We start from the raw sequence: 13,916 nt of genomic DNA, 5'->3' as shown, positions 1-13,916 counted from the left end.
CCATGGGGAGTTTCAGAAAACTTTTAAGATCTAAATAAGTTACATATGTGGACTTCCACCAGCACCTCCAAAATGATTATTTTCCGTCGAAAGTCAAACACGTTTCCATGTTAAGACAGCAGGCAAAAATGAGTGAACAAACAGAACATTAACAAATGCCTTGCCCTTCCAAGCTGCCCAGGACCTGTCTCAGCTCTTCTCAGCTCTGTTCAGCCTTCTGCTTTTAAAGCATTGCTGAGAAGCCTGAGACACAGTGAGACACAGGTGTGGTCTGACTGTAGGTTGAAGTTGAGTGTTTCCTCAGACAGAGGTGGGTTTTTTTTTTTTTTTTTTTTTTTGGCTAAATTATAAACTCCTCAGCAAAGCAAATCCTGGCACTTTGCAGGAATAAAGAGAAATCTTTCAAGTCAGTTTTTATTAAACATGAATCTCCAATCCCCAGAGCTGAACCTATTACCCAGCAGACAAGGTTTAAATAAAGCCATGAGCTGTAGGGAGAAAGAATAGACGTTCATGCTTAAACCATGAGAAGGTTGTCAGCCTTGGCTTAGAGTCTTGGGCAGGCTTGGTAAAAGGTTTGTTCTGTTCACTTGTCCCATAGGTAAAGCTGGCAGAGAAAGGGTGTGCCTGGCATTCTCAGCACCCACAAGATGCTTAATTCCAGGGCAATGTTGTCTAGATGACATAAAGGCCTCTGGGCTTCCATGTGGACCCATCCTTTTGCAGAGGGCTCTGCTGACATCTGCAGCACAGCCTCCTTAGTCCCAGCCTGCTGGCTGGGTAGCACCTGTGAAAGATGAGTGCAGTGTTCAGGTCCAATACCTCTGCCTGACCCCCAGAAGGTCACAAGCATCCATCCACCACCTGGCAGCCTAGAGCTGAGTCTGGGGAATTAATGCATGCTCACCCCAATCACACATTCTGACCCTATATCCTTAAGTTTCAACTTCTCTTTCAAACATTGTCCTTACTGTTTGTTAGTTTGTGCCTGTTCATAGTGGTTCCATTCGAACAGTTCTTGGTAATTTTGGTTGTTTATTTTTGTAACATAAAGGAGAAAGGTAAGCAGATGCTTCCCCAGTACACCCCTACTTTTGGGATCAATCTTTCTTTGCTAGTGTTCTCCACCTCTATTTCAGAACAGTGAGATAGGGCTGCATGGAGTTACCAAACTGTCTTCAGAAGCCCCAGGCCACACATCTCAGCTCCCATAACTAAAAAGGACACTGTCCACAACAGAGAAAACTCACCTGTAGGTTTTGAATGCCCACACCTCTTTCTGATGGGGGATGTCCTTCTGTATATATGAATGAATAAAACACTGTTAGGCCAATGAAGAAGGTGGGTCTAAGAGACAAGGAGAATTCTGGGAAAGGTAGGCAGAGTGAGCCCACCAGATAGTTGCCATGTAAAGATCAGGAAGAAAGGATGCACCAGGCATTCTCTGGTAAGGTAAGACCTTGTGGAAATACATAGATTAATATAAATGGTTAATAATTAAGACAGAGCTAGGCCATAAGAAGCCCTAGCCACCAATCAACAGTTTTGTAATTAATATAAGTCTCTGTGTGCTGAAAGGTGGTGGGACCAGCCAGGATGAAGAACCTCCACACCTTTCCTGTGCAAAGCTTTGAATCTCATGTTTTCATGTTCATCGTAGTCATCTGTATGTTGTTAACAGAGCCCACTGTCCCTGTCACTACTAGCCCAGGAAGTCATGTAGAACAGTGTGATCTTGTCCTCTGGGGACCTCAGCATCTAAGACAGATCCTAAGAAAGATCCTAGAAAGTGGGGTCATTTACATTAAACTCCTTCTGGTACAAGCTACCCCTATAGCATGTTATTAGAGATAAAGAAACCAACCAATGGGTAGTAGTCAGCTACAAAGCATCATGTCTTTCCTGCAAAACCAAGACAAGCAAATCAATGGCTCTGATTTATTGAGTATATACTATGGGTCAGAAAAAGCTAAATGTATCATATCATTTAATTCTCACAGTAGCACAGAGAGGTAGGCACTATTACTACTCTCCCCATCTTAAAGACTGATTGATTGAAGCTCTAAGATGCTAAGTTGTGCAATCTCACAGCGATGGAATTCTAGCAGAGCTAGGATACAAACTGCCTAAGCATTAGGCTGCCCACTGGAATGAGCTCCATCCTGGCAGCAGGAGTCAGCATGGAGCTGGGGGCTTAGGACCTAAGCCTCAATCACAGCCATTTTTCAGGAAGGCATTTTTGTCCTTCCATTATTCTTCTGCAGCCAGAGAATTAAAAATAGAATAGTGTCAATCAAATGCCTGCCCTTTGTGCTTGCCTATGTGGTCACCCACACATCTATGACCAAATCTCATGTTAGCTGCAGGCATGGGTGAGCATGCATATGTGAGAGGGAGTGGAGAGAGAGAGAGAGAGAGAGAGAGAGAGAGAGAGAGAGAGAGAGATTGAGAGATTTGATGGTTTTAGTTTCAATTTGCTTTCATTCTTTGACTAAATATTGTGACCCATGGGTCCTTCCGTGTTTGATATCAAATTTCCTTATAGAATGAAAATTTGAAAATGACATTTCAATTGCCTGTAAGTCACAGAATTTTCTCTGCCTTCCCTGCCTGGCTCCCATCTGTGGGGCATCCGTGGGATTACACACTGATTCCTGATGTGAAGTGGCCTCTGCATACACCAGGCTTCTAAATCCTGCAAAAGAATTGCTGAACTCAGGTGTTTTATGAGGGGGTCTCTGTACACTCTGAAAAGCTTCTATCTTAAAAAAAAAAAAAGAATTAAGGCAATTATTTAGAATTTGGGGATGGGGTACAAAGACAAAAGAACCATTAAGGGGCAAGCAGATTTGTAATTACAATACAAAAGCCTCAAAGAGCAGAAGAAAATTCAACATAAGAAAAGGTGGGTTATAGGATAGATACAGACAGGCCCGCTATTGTTCACTGCCCTTACCCCATGCCCATTCGTGTGTGGTCCCCTCAGACAACATGTTCACATTCATCTTCTATGAGCAAGATCTTCCCCACCTGCTCCACTGAGGCTCACACATTAATCTCTCCCAGAAGCTTCCTCTTAACATATGTGTATATGCATGTGTGGGTACATATAGTAGTGATGCATGCATATGTAGTAGGCTAGATAAGAAAAGCATTTTCATTGAATGGATTCATATTTAAAGGTGATTTGGACAGATCCACCTGGGCAGCTGCTTGAGTCGGACACCTCAGTACCCACATCTGCCAGCTCTGCAGGAAACACTGACAAGAATTAATTGGCTTTCTGCAGCTCGGTTCCAACCATCCCCGCAGGGCTCTGCTGTCTCATAATTTGCTCTCCAGAGGGCCTTCTGCCTGTGAGAGTCCCCACCTAACAAGCATTGCACAATGCTTATAACATTTCAAACTCAAGGATCTTGAGAAATTGTTAGGGCATCTCCCTCGAAGAAAACTAGACAACGCTACATCCAAAGCATCTGGGTCACGTGTGTTCATCTCATGATTGTAACCTGGTCCCTTCTAAAATGCATGCAAAAAATGGAAAGAATAAACTGTGCTTTACACAAGTTTGAGCAATATTTCTAAATGATGGTTCTTAATGCCATAATCTAGGGTGTTGAAAAGAATCCTTGAAGTATGAAATACTGAAAAATAAAAATCTTCCAGATATAATTTAATTTTGGGGGTATCTAGACAACTTTTTAAATTGAAATATGCAGAAGAAATTTATTTATATATTAGATATGATAGATTTATATTGATGTTTGTTCTAGTTCATTCTATTTACAAAAAGTTGCTTACAAGCCTAGAGGCGATTTGTTAGATCTTAGGGTGAGGGGGACATTTTCAAACAAAATATACTTTTCTGATTCTCCTTCCTCTTCTTCTCACCCATATCACAGTTGCTAGGTTAAACACATTAGATTCTGCTAATTACATATTACATTCATGTAACTGCACTAAAATTATGTAGTTTAAAATTTTACTAATCTTCTTAACTTATCCAAAAAAGAATTATATCAATTTACACTTAACTTAGTAAAATATTATTGCAGTCTATTCTTTTTCTTTACTAAAGCAGTGAACTTTTTTATTTACATTTTACTTTTTATCAAAGTAGATTTTCTTTTTCATACAATGTATTCTGATTATGGTTTCCCCTCTTGCAACTCCTCACGGGCTCTTTCCACCTTTCTCCACACTGAATCCACACCGTTTCTTTCCCTCTCTCAATAGAAGTCAGACAACTATAACAAACAAATAGAAAAAGAAGGCAGGAGAAACACAGACATTCCATAAAAACATAACATTGGAAACTACAATAGGTAAGCAAAAGCCTTATATGGAAAGAAAACTCAAACCCTCTAAAAATACCACTGAGTTCACTTTGTGTTAGCCATCTCCTGCTGGGCATGGGGCCTGCACTTAGTGTGGTTTGTGCTCTCGGTGAGACTGATGGAGAAAACTGTGAGCACTTGTCAATTGGAGATAGCTTCTTGGTTAGGGATGGGTACTTGTCCCCATGCAGGCCCTGTGCATGCTGCAACAGTTTCCATGAGTTCATATGTACATCAGCCCTGTTCTGTCTGGAAAGGCTTTGTTTCCTTGGCGTCTTCCATCCAGGCTTCCTGTTACCATCTTTCTGCCTCCGCTTCCTGTGCCTTGAGGGGAGGAATCTGATGGAGACATCCCATCCAGGACTGAGTATTCCAAGGTCTCCTACTCACTCTTTTCCTATTGTTCAGTTGTGGGTCTCTGTATTTGTTTCCATCTTCTACAGATGATGGCTGATCTATGGGTGTAGCAGAATGTTGTTAGAAGTCATTTAATTGCTATGTTCCTTTCTCAGGACAAAAGTATTTGGTTTTCCCCTAGGTCCCTGGACTATCGAGAAGTGTCAGGCATGGGTTCCATCTTAGGGTGTGAGCCTTAAATCCTTTTTGAAAATCCTCCACAGCGCTTTCCGTACCGGCTTCCTCTGTTTGCGATCTCACAATACTGAGCCTGTGTCCCACCCCCATCAGCTCTTGTTTTCGGTTGTTTTCTTTATCTTAGCCATTCTGACTGGAGTAAGAAGAAATCCTAAAGCAGTTTTGATTTGTATTTCCCTCCCATACCACTTCTTGGCATATGCCCAAAGGACTTGACATCCTCCTCCAGGGATACTTGATCAGTCCAATTCACTGCTACTCTATTTACAATAGCTACAAAATGGAAACAACTGAAATGCCCTTCAACTGATGTCTGGATAATGAAAATGTGCCACCTCTACACAATGAAATTATTTTCAGCTGTAAGGAAAAATGAAAGCATGAAATTTTCTGGTAGATGGAAAGATGGAGAAAATAATACAGTAACTCCGAAGGACAAACACTGTATGTTCTATATTATTTGACTCTTTCGGTGTTGACTATCGACCCTGGGTGATGGCAGAAACAAGGAGAGTAAAAAGGAATCATCGGGTTGGGGAGCTCTAGAGAGAGGGTAACAGTAGGACACAGGTACTATGGGGGGGCACAGGAAAACAGCGGGGGATTTTTCCTGGGAAGGGGGGGACAATACAAAGGGAAAATCCCAAAGTGATATAGGCTATTGCTTTAGTTGATTCCCAGAACTTGGAGGGTTAGATCCCAAGGCTGAAGACAGCGTACTCTTTGGACACAGGACTGGAGGAGTCCAACTGGAACTGATCTAAAAGCTCCTTCCTGAGGGCGAGCTCTCACAGTTTCTTAAAATTCTATGCAAGCTGCCCAAGGGAGGAAAAACAGTCAATAGTTCTGCCCAGCCGTGAAGCCTACAACCATAATAGTGACTGGAACGGGAAGATATCCCCAAGGGTGCAATAGGGCTGTTTATACCAAGGGGGTGGGTGGGTAAAGCCATCTAACTGGACTTAAGGCTTGCTCAACAGGAAACGATCATGCCTGGTACTGTAAACCCAGCAAATCACTCCCGACTGGAGAGGGCATGGAACCTGGAGGAGAACTGACCACTGCCTCTTTTCTGAACTAGTATAATTCCCAACCGCATCCTGAAGAATGTATCTTTATACCCATGGATAAGTGTAGCTCTCATGCTGAACCAAAGAAGGTTCTTTCTGTAGAAGATGGAAACTGTAACAGAGATCCACAAGCAGCCACATGCAAAGACCAGCTGACCATGGGGTGTGCAGCCCAGCTGATACTTCTGCACACAACCCTTTAGGTGAGACTCAGGGAACATCATGGAAGAAGGGTCAGGAAGATCGTGAGCGAGAGGACCGGGATGTCCACTATGAGAGAGTGTCTTCCATGTATCAGAGGCAAGCTTCGACCAGGAAATCTTAACCATACGGCTGCCTAAGCAGGACCCATACAATGACAAGGCCAGCTGACATGTTAACATGCATGGGGTAGATCTCACAGGGCCCACACCTAAATAAACACCTACATGCAATTAATGGCATCTGAGAAATAATTTCTACAGGGACAAACCCCATTATAGGTTATCCTAAGCAGTCATCCTACATGTATATATGAGCAACACTAAATGGACTTATCAGGATATAGGTAGAGATGTATATACATGTGTGTTATATATTGCATTGTATATTATGTGACATATATTATATAACACATTTATAATAATAATTAAAGAAGACGTTGTGAATTTGAGAGGCAGTGGGAGGACTCAGAAGGAGTGGGGAGGGAGAGGAATAGTTCTCACATACGAAATTCTCAAAAACTAGGGAAAAAAACCTCTTAATACACAATTTATTTATGCCAGTAACTCTGGAACTGATGTGAGGTCGAAATATGTGGTATAACAAATTATGACACACATGCTGACAATTTGAAATAACATAAAAATCACCAAAAAAAGTATATTGTAGAGATAGATTATAGGCTATTACACAGTTGCATTCTCTACAGCAGGCTTATGTAATGCCTTTAACACTATTTTGATATCTTACATCACAATGAATATCTATTGTTGGCTTTCTTGTGGGGGGGCATGTCTCTCCACAGAGAAGATGTTCACATTTATTTTCTGTGGAGTAGGTCTCACACCAATACTCACGCATAGGCTTTCCTGGAAACTCCCTGGGGGGGGCATTAGTAGGTATCCATACACTCATGCATCCTGTGGCTGAGAATACTCTACACACTTCCCCAGCCATTAGTCTCAACCCCTCATATAGGACCAGTTCTGTTCAATGGAATTGGTGGTTTACAGAATTTGTTCAGGGTTTCAGCATTTGGTTTTGTAACTCTTTAGGATTCTTGATTTTTCTTTCTTTCTTTTTTTGGTTGGTTTTTTGGTTTTTCTTTTTTTTAATTCCATATTTTAGGAGTTTTGCTTTTTGGGAATTTAAAGCCATTGGATTGTTGGTATTTGGAACTATAGCCTTCAAATACTGCTCCCCTGGCTGGCAGTATTTGCAGTGGGGCAATGATTCTTCCAATTAAGATTAAGAGCCTTTCATTAAGATCACATTGTCTGGGTCAGAATTTTAGAGCAGAGAGTCCTCTCTAATGTGGGTTCTATTTATTTGTTCTCTCAAATACTGCCAATAAGGTCTGGACTCTGTCCCTCTCGGGGTACATCTGGGAAGCTCCTATTCTCCAAGGCATCACCGCCAGGACAATCACATTGATTTTGTTTTATGGGAAAGGATAAAGTAAGGACACTGTGTCAAGGCACAGTGACTGGTAACTGTCACTCAGTTAAAAAATCACGATAGTGAGAAATCAGAGTGGCTCCCTGTAGTTGTCCTATCCAACCTTTCACAAAGGCAAAGTAAAGGTTCCTTCCTTTGTCACACTATCTGCCGGGGTCACACTTGCTCCAGTGCCAGATAACTCACATTTGTTCACTGTTTTCCAAGTGCAAGGCTAAAACGTACTCTTTGTAACTTTCTTCCATTCGCTCTACTTTGTTCTTAGTAGCTTATTTCCATGAATCTAGTCATTGATTGGTCAGTCGGCCTACCCATTCATTTATTCATTCATATAGGATGCCTACTATACAGTATAATGTGCCAGTCACGAGCCTCAAAGTCCAAGAGTTGACAAGTTATCACAAGGTGCCATGGACTTGGGTAGGGATAAGCCATGCAGTGTGTGGTCACTACCCACGCTGTAAGACTGAAGAGGGAGAACAATGGGAGGGGGTGCTTTCACAGCACCATCAGTGCTATGGTCTGAATGCCAGGCTTCTCCAGCATCTATATGTTGCATCTATAACCATGGAGGTGGTATGTGAAGAGGGCTAGGTCATGTGGACCAGCATCCCTGACTAGGCTGGGCTGTGTGGCCCAAGAGCCCTTGAGATCCACCTATCCCCCTTCCTACCACACTGGGGCTTCACACACATGCAGCTGGCAAGGTGCCCAAGTTCCTGTAAACAACTTCTTACTCATGCTCCTATAAGCAACTCTAGTGAAACTCATTCGGACATTAAAAGCGTAACAGTAGAACGCTTGCTGGGAACAGGAAGGCTTGCTGGGAACAGGAAGGGGATCCATGGGAGGGAGAGGGGGACAAAAGAAGGTAACGGGGTGGGTGTGGATAAGAATAGGATCTGGTCAAGGGGGAACACTTGGCTCTTCCTGGGAAAGGGACATTGAATAGATTTCATTGGTGGACTGCAGGCTGGTGAGAATGGGAATATGAGGAAGCAGATAAGGATAGGGGAATGGAGGAGGAGAGTACCAGAACAGATGACTAGAAAAGGGGACATTTGGGGGTGAGGTAGGAACCTAGTGCAATGGAAATTTCCAGGAATATTCAAGAGTGACCCTAGCTAAGACTCATAGCATAGGGGATACATAACCTGAACTGGCCATCTCCTGTGACCAGGCAAGACTTCAAGTGGGTTAAGTTGGAACCCAACCCAGCAGTGTAACCTTTGACCTACAGTTTGTCCTTTTACAAGATGTGTTGGGGTAAAGGTGGCACAGAAATCTTGGGAGTGGCCAACCACTTGTGGTCCAGCTTGAGACCCACACCCACCCCGCACCCACCCCCCTGACACTGGAGGGTCAGGACACAGAGAATGGATCGCCCAGAGACCTAGGATAGAACCAAATACAACTAGCAAAAAAAAAAAAAAAAAAGTCAATGAAATGATTCCTAATGATATTCTGCTATACTCATAGAGCAGAGCCTAGCCCAATTGTCATCAGAGAAGCTTCATCTAGCAACATATGGAAACAGACGCAGAGACCCACAGCCGAACATTAGGCTGAGTCCTGGGGAATTCTGCAGAAGATGGGGTGGAAAGATTGTAGGAGCCAGAGGGTTCAAGGGCACCAAAAGAAAACATATACAATCATCTAAACTGGGCTCATAGGGACTCACAGAAACTGAGCCAACAACCATGGAGCCTGCATGGGACTGACCTAGACTCTGCATGTAAGCTACAGTTGTGTAGCTTTGTCTTCTTGTGAGACTCCTAACACAGGGAATGGGGGCTGTCTTTGACTCTGTTGCCTGCTTTTGGGACCCTTTCTTCCTACTGGGCTGCCTCATTCTGCCTTAACAGGAGAGGAGGTGTCTAGTCTCACTGTAACTTGACATGCCATGGCTGGTTGATATGTATGAGAGGCCTGCCCCTTTCTGAATAGAAACTGAGGAGGAGTGGATGGGGTAGGGCAGAGAAGAGGTTGGAGAGGACGACCGGGAGGAGAGGAGGGGAGGTAGACTGTGGTTGGGAGGTAAATAATAATTAATAATAATAATTCAATAAAATATCATTTTAAAAAAGAAAGAAGAATAGTATCTGGGAAGATAGCTGAGCCTACTGGCCTGTTACCCAAGCACGAGGATCCAAGTTCAGATCCCAGAAGCAACATGAAAAGCCATGCACCATGGAGCATGTGTGTCATTCCAGTGCTGGAGAGGCAGACGGGAGAGGATCTTTGGGGCCTGCTGGCTAGCCAGTTTAGCCCAATCAGCCAGCTCCAAGGCAATAGGAGAGCCTTTCTTAGAAGAGATGGACAGTACGCCTGAGCATGACATCTGAGGTTGTCCACTAGCCTCCACACACATCTGCACAAACACATTTGCATACACACACACAAATATGCAAGGACACATACATTTTTCAAATACCAGGATGGTATGTACTAAGATATTAATTACTAAGGGTAAGGTTGGAAAGAAACTAAGCAGAGTAAGACTGGGGATTAGGATTCAAGCAATAGAAACACACACACACACACACACACACACACACACACACACACAATTGGGGAAAGTAAATGGAGGCAAAAAGGAAGAAAATGAACCCTCTCTAAAGCTAAACAGAAACTATAAAAGGTTAAAAACCTCAATTATACAATTTGAGAGGCTGAAGCAGGTAGATCCTAAGGCAGGCAGGGAGACCGCAAGGCTAGGTCAATCTGTGGCCTTTCTGCGGCCTTTGGAAAAGCTTTGTGTGTGTGTGTGTGTGTTTGTGTGTGTGTGTGAGAGAGAGAGAGAGAGAGAGACAGAGAGAGACAGAGAGAGACAGAGACAGAGAGACAGAGACAGAGAGAGATATGTATGTGTGTGTGAGAGAGAGAGAGGGAGAGAGAGAGAGAGAGAGAGAGAGAAAAACACAGTGAAACACCAAGATGAAATCAGATGCTGCATAGTGTGCCTCTCTTGGCAGTCACTCGCCAGAGCAGAGTTGCAGAGCCTGCCTCCACACCACCTTGCTTGACCTTCCCTGTCTACCCAAGTTGGTGTCATCCCATGAGAGTGGAACCTCTTTGTGGTGTGATTCCTGTGCTGATCTTTGCATTGCTCATCTATAACCAGAGGGTGCGCTGTGGAGTCCGGGCTGTAGGCTGTAGGCTTTAACTAAAGGTAGCTTTCTGTATCTAGGCACTTGAAAGCAGCTGGCAAGCTTCCCATGGGCATGCTTTAGGCCTCAGCTCCATCTAGCATTTGCTACAGCCTGCTCCATTATTGGGGAAGTTAGCTAGTGTCAATCCAGTCTGTAGCTTAGGCAAGATGTTCCATGTGAACACTGCTGGGTTCTGATTTGCAGGTTTTCACTGTAGTTAGATATATTCTGCAGGCCCACACTGATTACTCTCACAGAAGATGGTAACTTTGTCTGGAATAGTTTTGAGGTGTGTCTAGGATTTTTTTTTGTGCATGCTGTGTGGGTGTGTGCACGTGTGTGTGTGTGTGTGTGTGTGTGTTTACACATGTGTGTAGTTTGTATATAGACATAGAGACTCTGAGGTTTAAAATATAAAACTCTTGTGAGAACTAATCAGTTGGACACCCCATTGCCTGGAATATACAGTACGTGACACCTACTTGCTTCTACCTGCAGTGAGAAATGGAGGCTGTTCTCCTCATCATAGTAAACTAACGCCGTTTAATTTTATGGTGTTAATTACATTGCTATGGTGTGCTTGTGAGAGGCGGTCCTCTTCTCCACTGTCCTGGTCCTGAAGGTTGAATTGAGGTCGCCGAGCTTGGTGGCAAGTGCCCTTATTGACAAGGGGTCATCTCACTGGCCCCTTCTCCTGACACCCAATGCCTTGGAGGGGCTGGAAAGGAGACTCAGTGGAAACATTCTGTAATCTCTAACTTGCCCACTTTCCCCTTTGCTCCAGGGGAAGGAAGGGACTCCCAGGGCGGTGCTTTGGGGTTAGTGGAAAGCGAATGAGCTCAATGGAAGCAAACGTGGGGGACTGGAGAAATATAGATGCATACTCCTGAGATAATGACACTTGGTGTTGATGTCCAAACTAGGAGTACCTTTTCCCTTAGGCAGTGGATGGGCCTAATCTAAAAGCAGCAGGAGCCCGAGAGCGCAGGGGCAGACTCTAGAGCCCTCTGAAGCACAGATCTGTGAGCCTCCAAGGGCAGGCCCTTCCCAGCTGTCTACACCATTGATCATTTACAAACCGGGAGTCACCTCAGTTTCCACCCTATTTCACAGGCTATTATTAAGACTATAGAGGTGGGGATAGTTTCTTTTTTATCAAAACTGAGTCAACGAAGTCAGACTGTCTTATGGTACTAGATGCCAAAAGCGAGTGAACTGCCGGGATCTATTGCCTGGAAAATACCAAGAGTTGTAGACTCCGATAGACAAGGAAAATCAGCATGCTGATGCTCCAAGGTCTTGAGAAAAGATGCTGAATTTTCTCAACAAGGGCTAGCTGGTAGATTAGACAGGAGAGACACCTCCAGCCAGGAGCCTACTCATGGTCTGCTGTTACTTTGATTGACAGGTGTGGCAGCTGTTCCTGATGCCCTGGACCACTCTTCCTCAGCACTAAAAGATGGGGAAGGGGCATGTTACACATCGCTGATTTCTGACATCTGTTACCCACCTCAGGAGGACCCTGCATACTTTACAGGAATTCTTCAGAAGGAAAATGGTCACATCACCACTTCAGAGAGCCCTGAGGAGCTGGGGACCCCTGGACCCTCCTTACAAGAAGTGCCTGGGATGGAGCCACATGGCTTATTGAGTTCTGATTCAGGAATAGAGATGACTCCTGCAGAGTCTGCTGAAGTGAACAAGATCCTAGCTGACCCCCTGGACCAGATGAAAGCAGAAGCTTATAAATACATTGACATAACTAGGCCACAGGAGGCGAAAGGCCAGGAGCAGCCTCACCCTGGGCTAGAAGATAAAGACTTGGACTTTAAAGGCAAGGACACTGAAGTCTCTACAAATCCAGAAGGAGTTAGTGCACTCGACCAACCAGTTCCTGTGGAGGGCAAGGTCATCAAGGACCACTTATTCGAAGAGTCTACCTTTGCCTCTTACATAGATGATCTCTCTGATGAGCAACACAGAGTGCCTCTGGTCTCTGCCCCTGTCAAGATTACACTGACAGAGATCGAACCTGTCGTGACTGCCACACACGAGACGACCCCAGAGAAGCAAGACCTGTGTCTGAAGCCAAGTCCTGACACAGTCCCTACTGTCACCGTCTCTGAGCCTGAAGATGACAGTCCCGGATCTGTCACTCCTCCATCTTCTGGAACAGGTAAAGACATTGGTAATTCTCCACTTTGGGAAACCCCAAGCCTATGGAGGGCTAAAGTCCCAGGGCACGGAGGAACAAAGACTTCCATCCAAAATGCTTGCTTTTGTGATCCCTTTAAATCACTTTCAGTTAACTGGTTTAATTAACACACAGCCCTTTCAGGTCTGTGCCCATTGTTCAGTTTGTGGTCACCCTTAAAGTCCTTTTGGGTTTCCTTTGTAAAGTGTTTCTGTATTTATTTATGTATGACACATTATGAATGACACAGTGAAAACATCAATGGTCTCCCGTAGCCCTGAAACTCAGGGCAGGGAAATGCCACTGCTGTTAGCTCTTCTCCCATGATCCATTGGGCCTCTTGGAGGCATTATGGGGAGAAGACCGTGGTTGGGTGACCTTGTACAGGACACGTAACATGCCTAATACATGCTCTGCCACTGTGATGCAGAATGTGTTGGATTAGGAGGGGCTTAGGCTCCTTTAGGGGTGGTAGAGTCAGGAAAAGGAAAACTCAGAGGGATGATCCTTCTTGCTCCCTTCAATCCCAGAGCCCATTCCTTGGAGGTCTACCTGCAATGGTATATTTGAAACTAAAAAGTGGTTTTGATTAAAACAGGAATCCCTAGAGTCTATGGGGATAGCTCAGTAAGTAAAGGTACCTAGCACCCAGGTAGAAAGAGATGGGTGTGATGGCACATTCTGGGAATCCTAGCACTGGAGAAGCTGAGGCAGGAGGATCTCTGGAGCTGCTGGTCAGCAAGCCCTACTCAACTGGGAGCCAGAGGTCTCAATGAGAAACTTATCTCAGGAAAAAAACAAAACAAAACAAAACAAAACAAGAGGGATGGATTGTAAACAGAGGCAGTGCTTTTGTTTCCCAGGCACCCAGTATCAAAATAATCACATCGAAGTTTAATACTAATTACAA

General features: G+C 44.2%; 1 protein-coding gene across 1 annotated transcript in view; it reads left to right on the top strand.

Annotated features, from left to right (window-relative positions):
- Nucleotides 1-12,222: 12,222 nt before the first annotated feature.
- Rtn1 (reticulon 1) overlaps nucleotides 12,223-13,916 on the top strand; it is a 98,839-nt gene continuing 97,145 nt past the window's right edge. Inside the window, exon 1 of the mRNA XM_051195978.1 lies at nucleotides 12,223-12,988. Coding sequence (XP_051051935.1) covers nucleotides 12,442-12,988 — 547 coding nt within the window. The 5' untranslated portion in view covers nucleotides 12,223-12,441. The remainder of the gene's footprint in view (nucleotides 12,989-13,916) is intronic.

This window comes from Phodopus roborovskii, unplaced genomic scaffold (assembly GCF_943737965.1).
Source record: "Phodopus roborovskii unplaced genomic scaffold, PHOROB, whole genome shotgun sequence".
NCBI lineage: Eukaryota > Metazoa > Chordata > Mammalia > Rodentia > Cricetidae > Phodopus > Phodopus roborovskii.
This window is presented reverse-complemented; position numbering and strand designations above follow the sequence as displayed.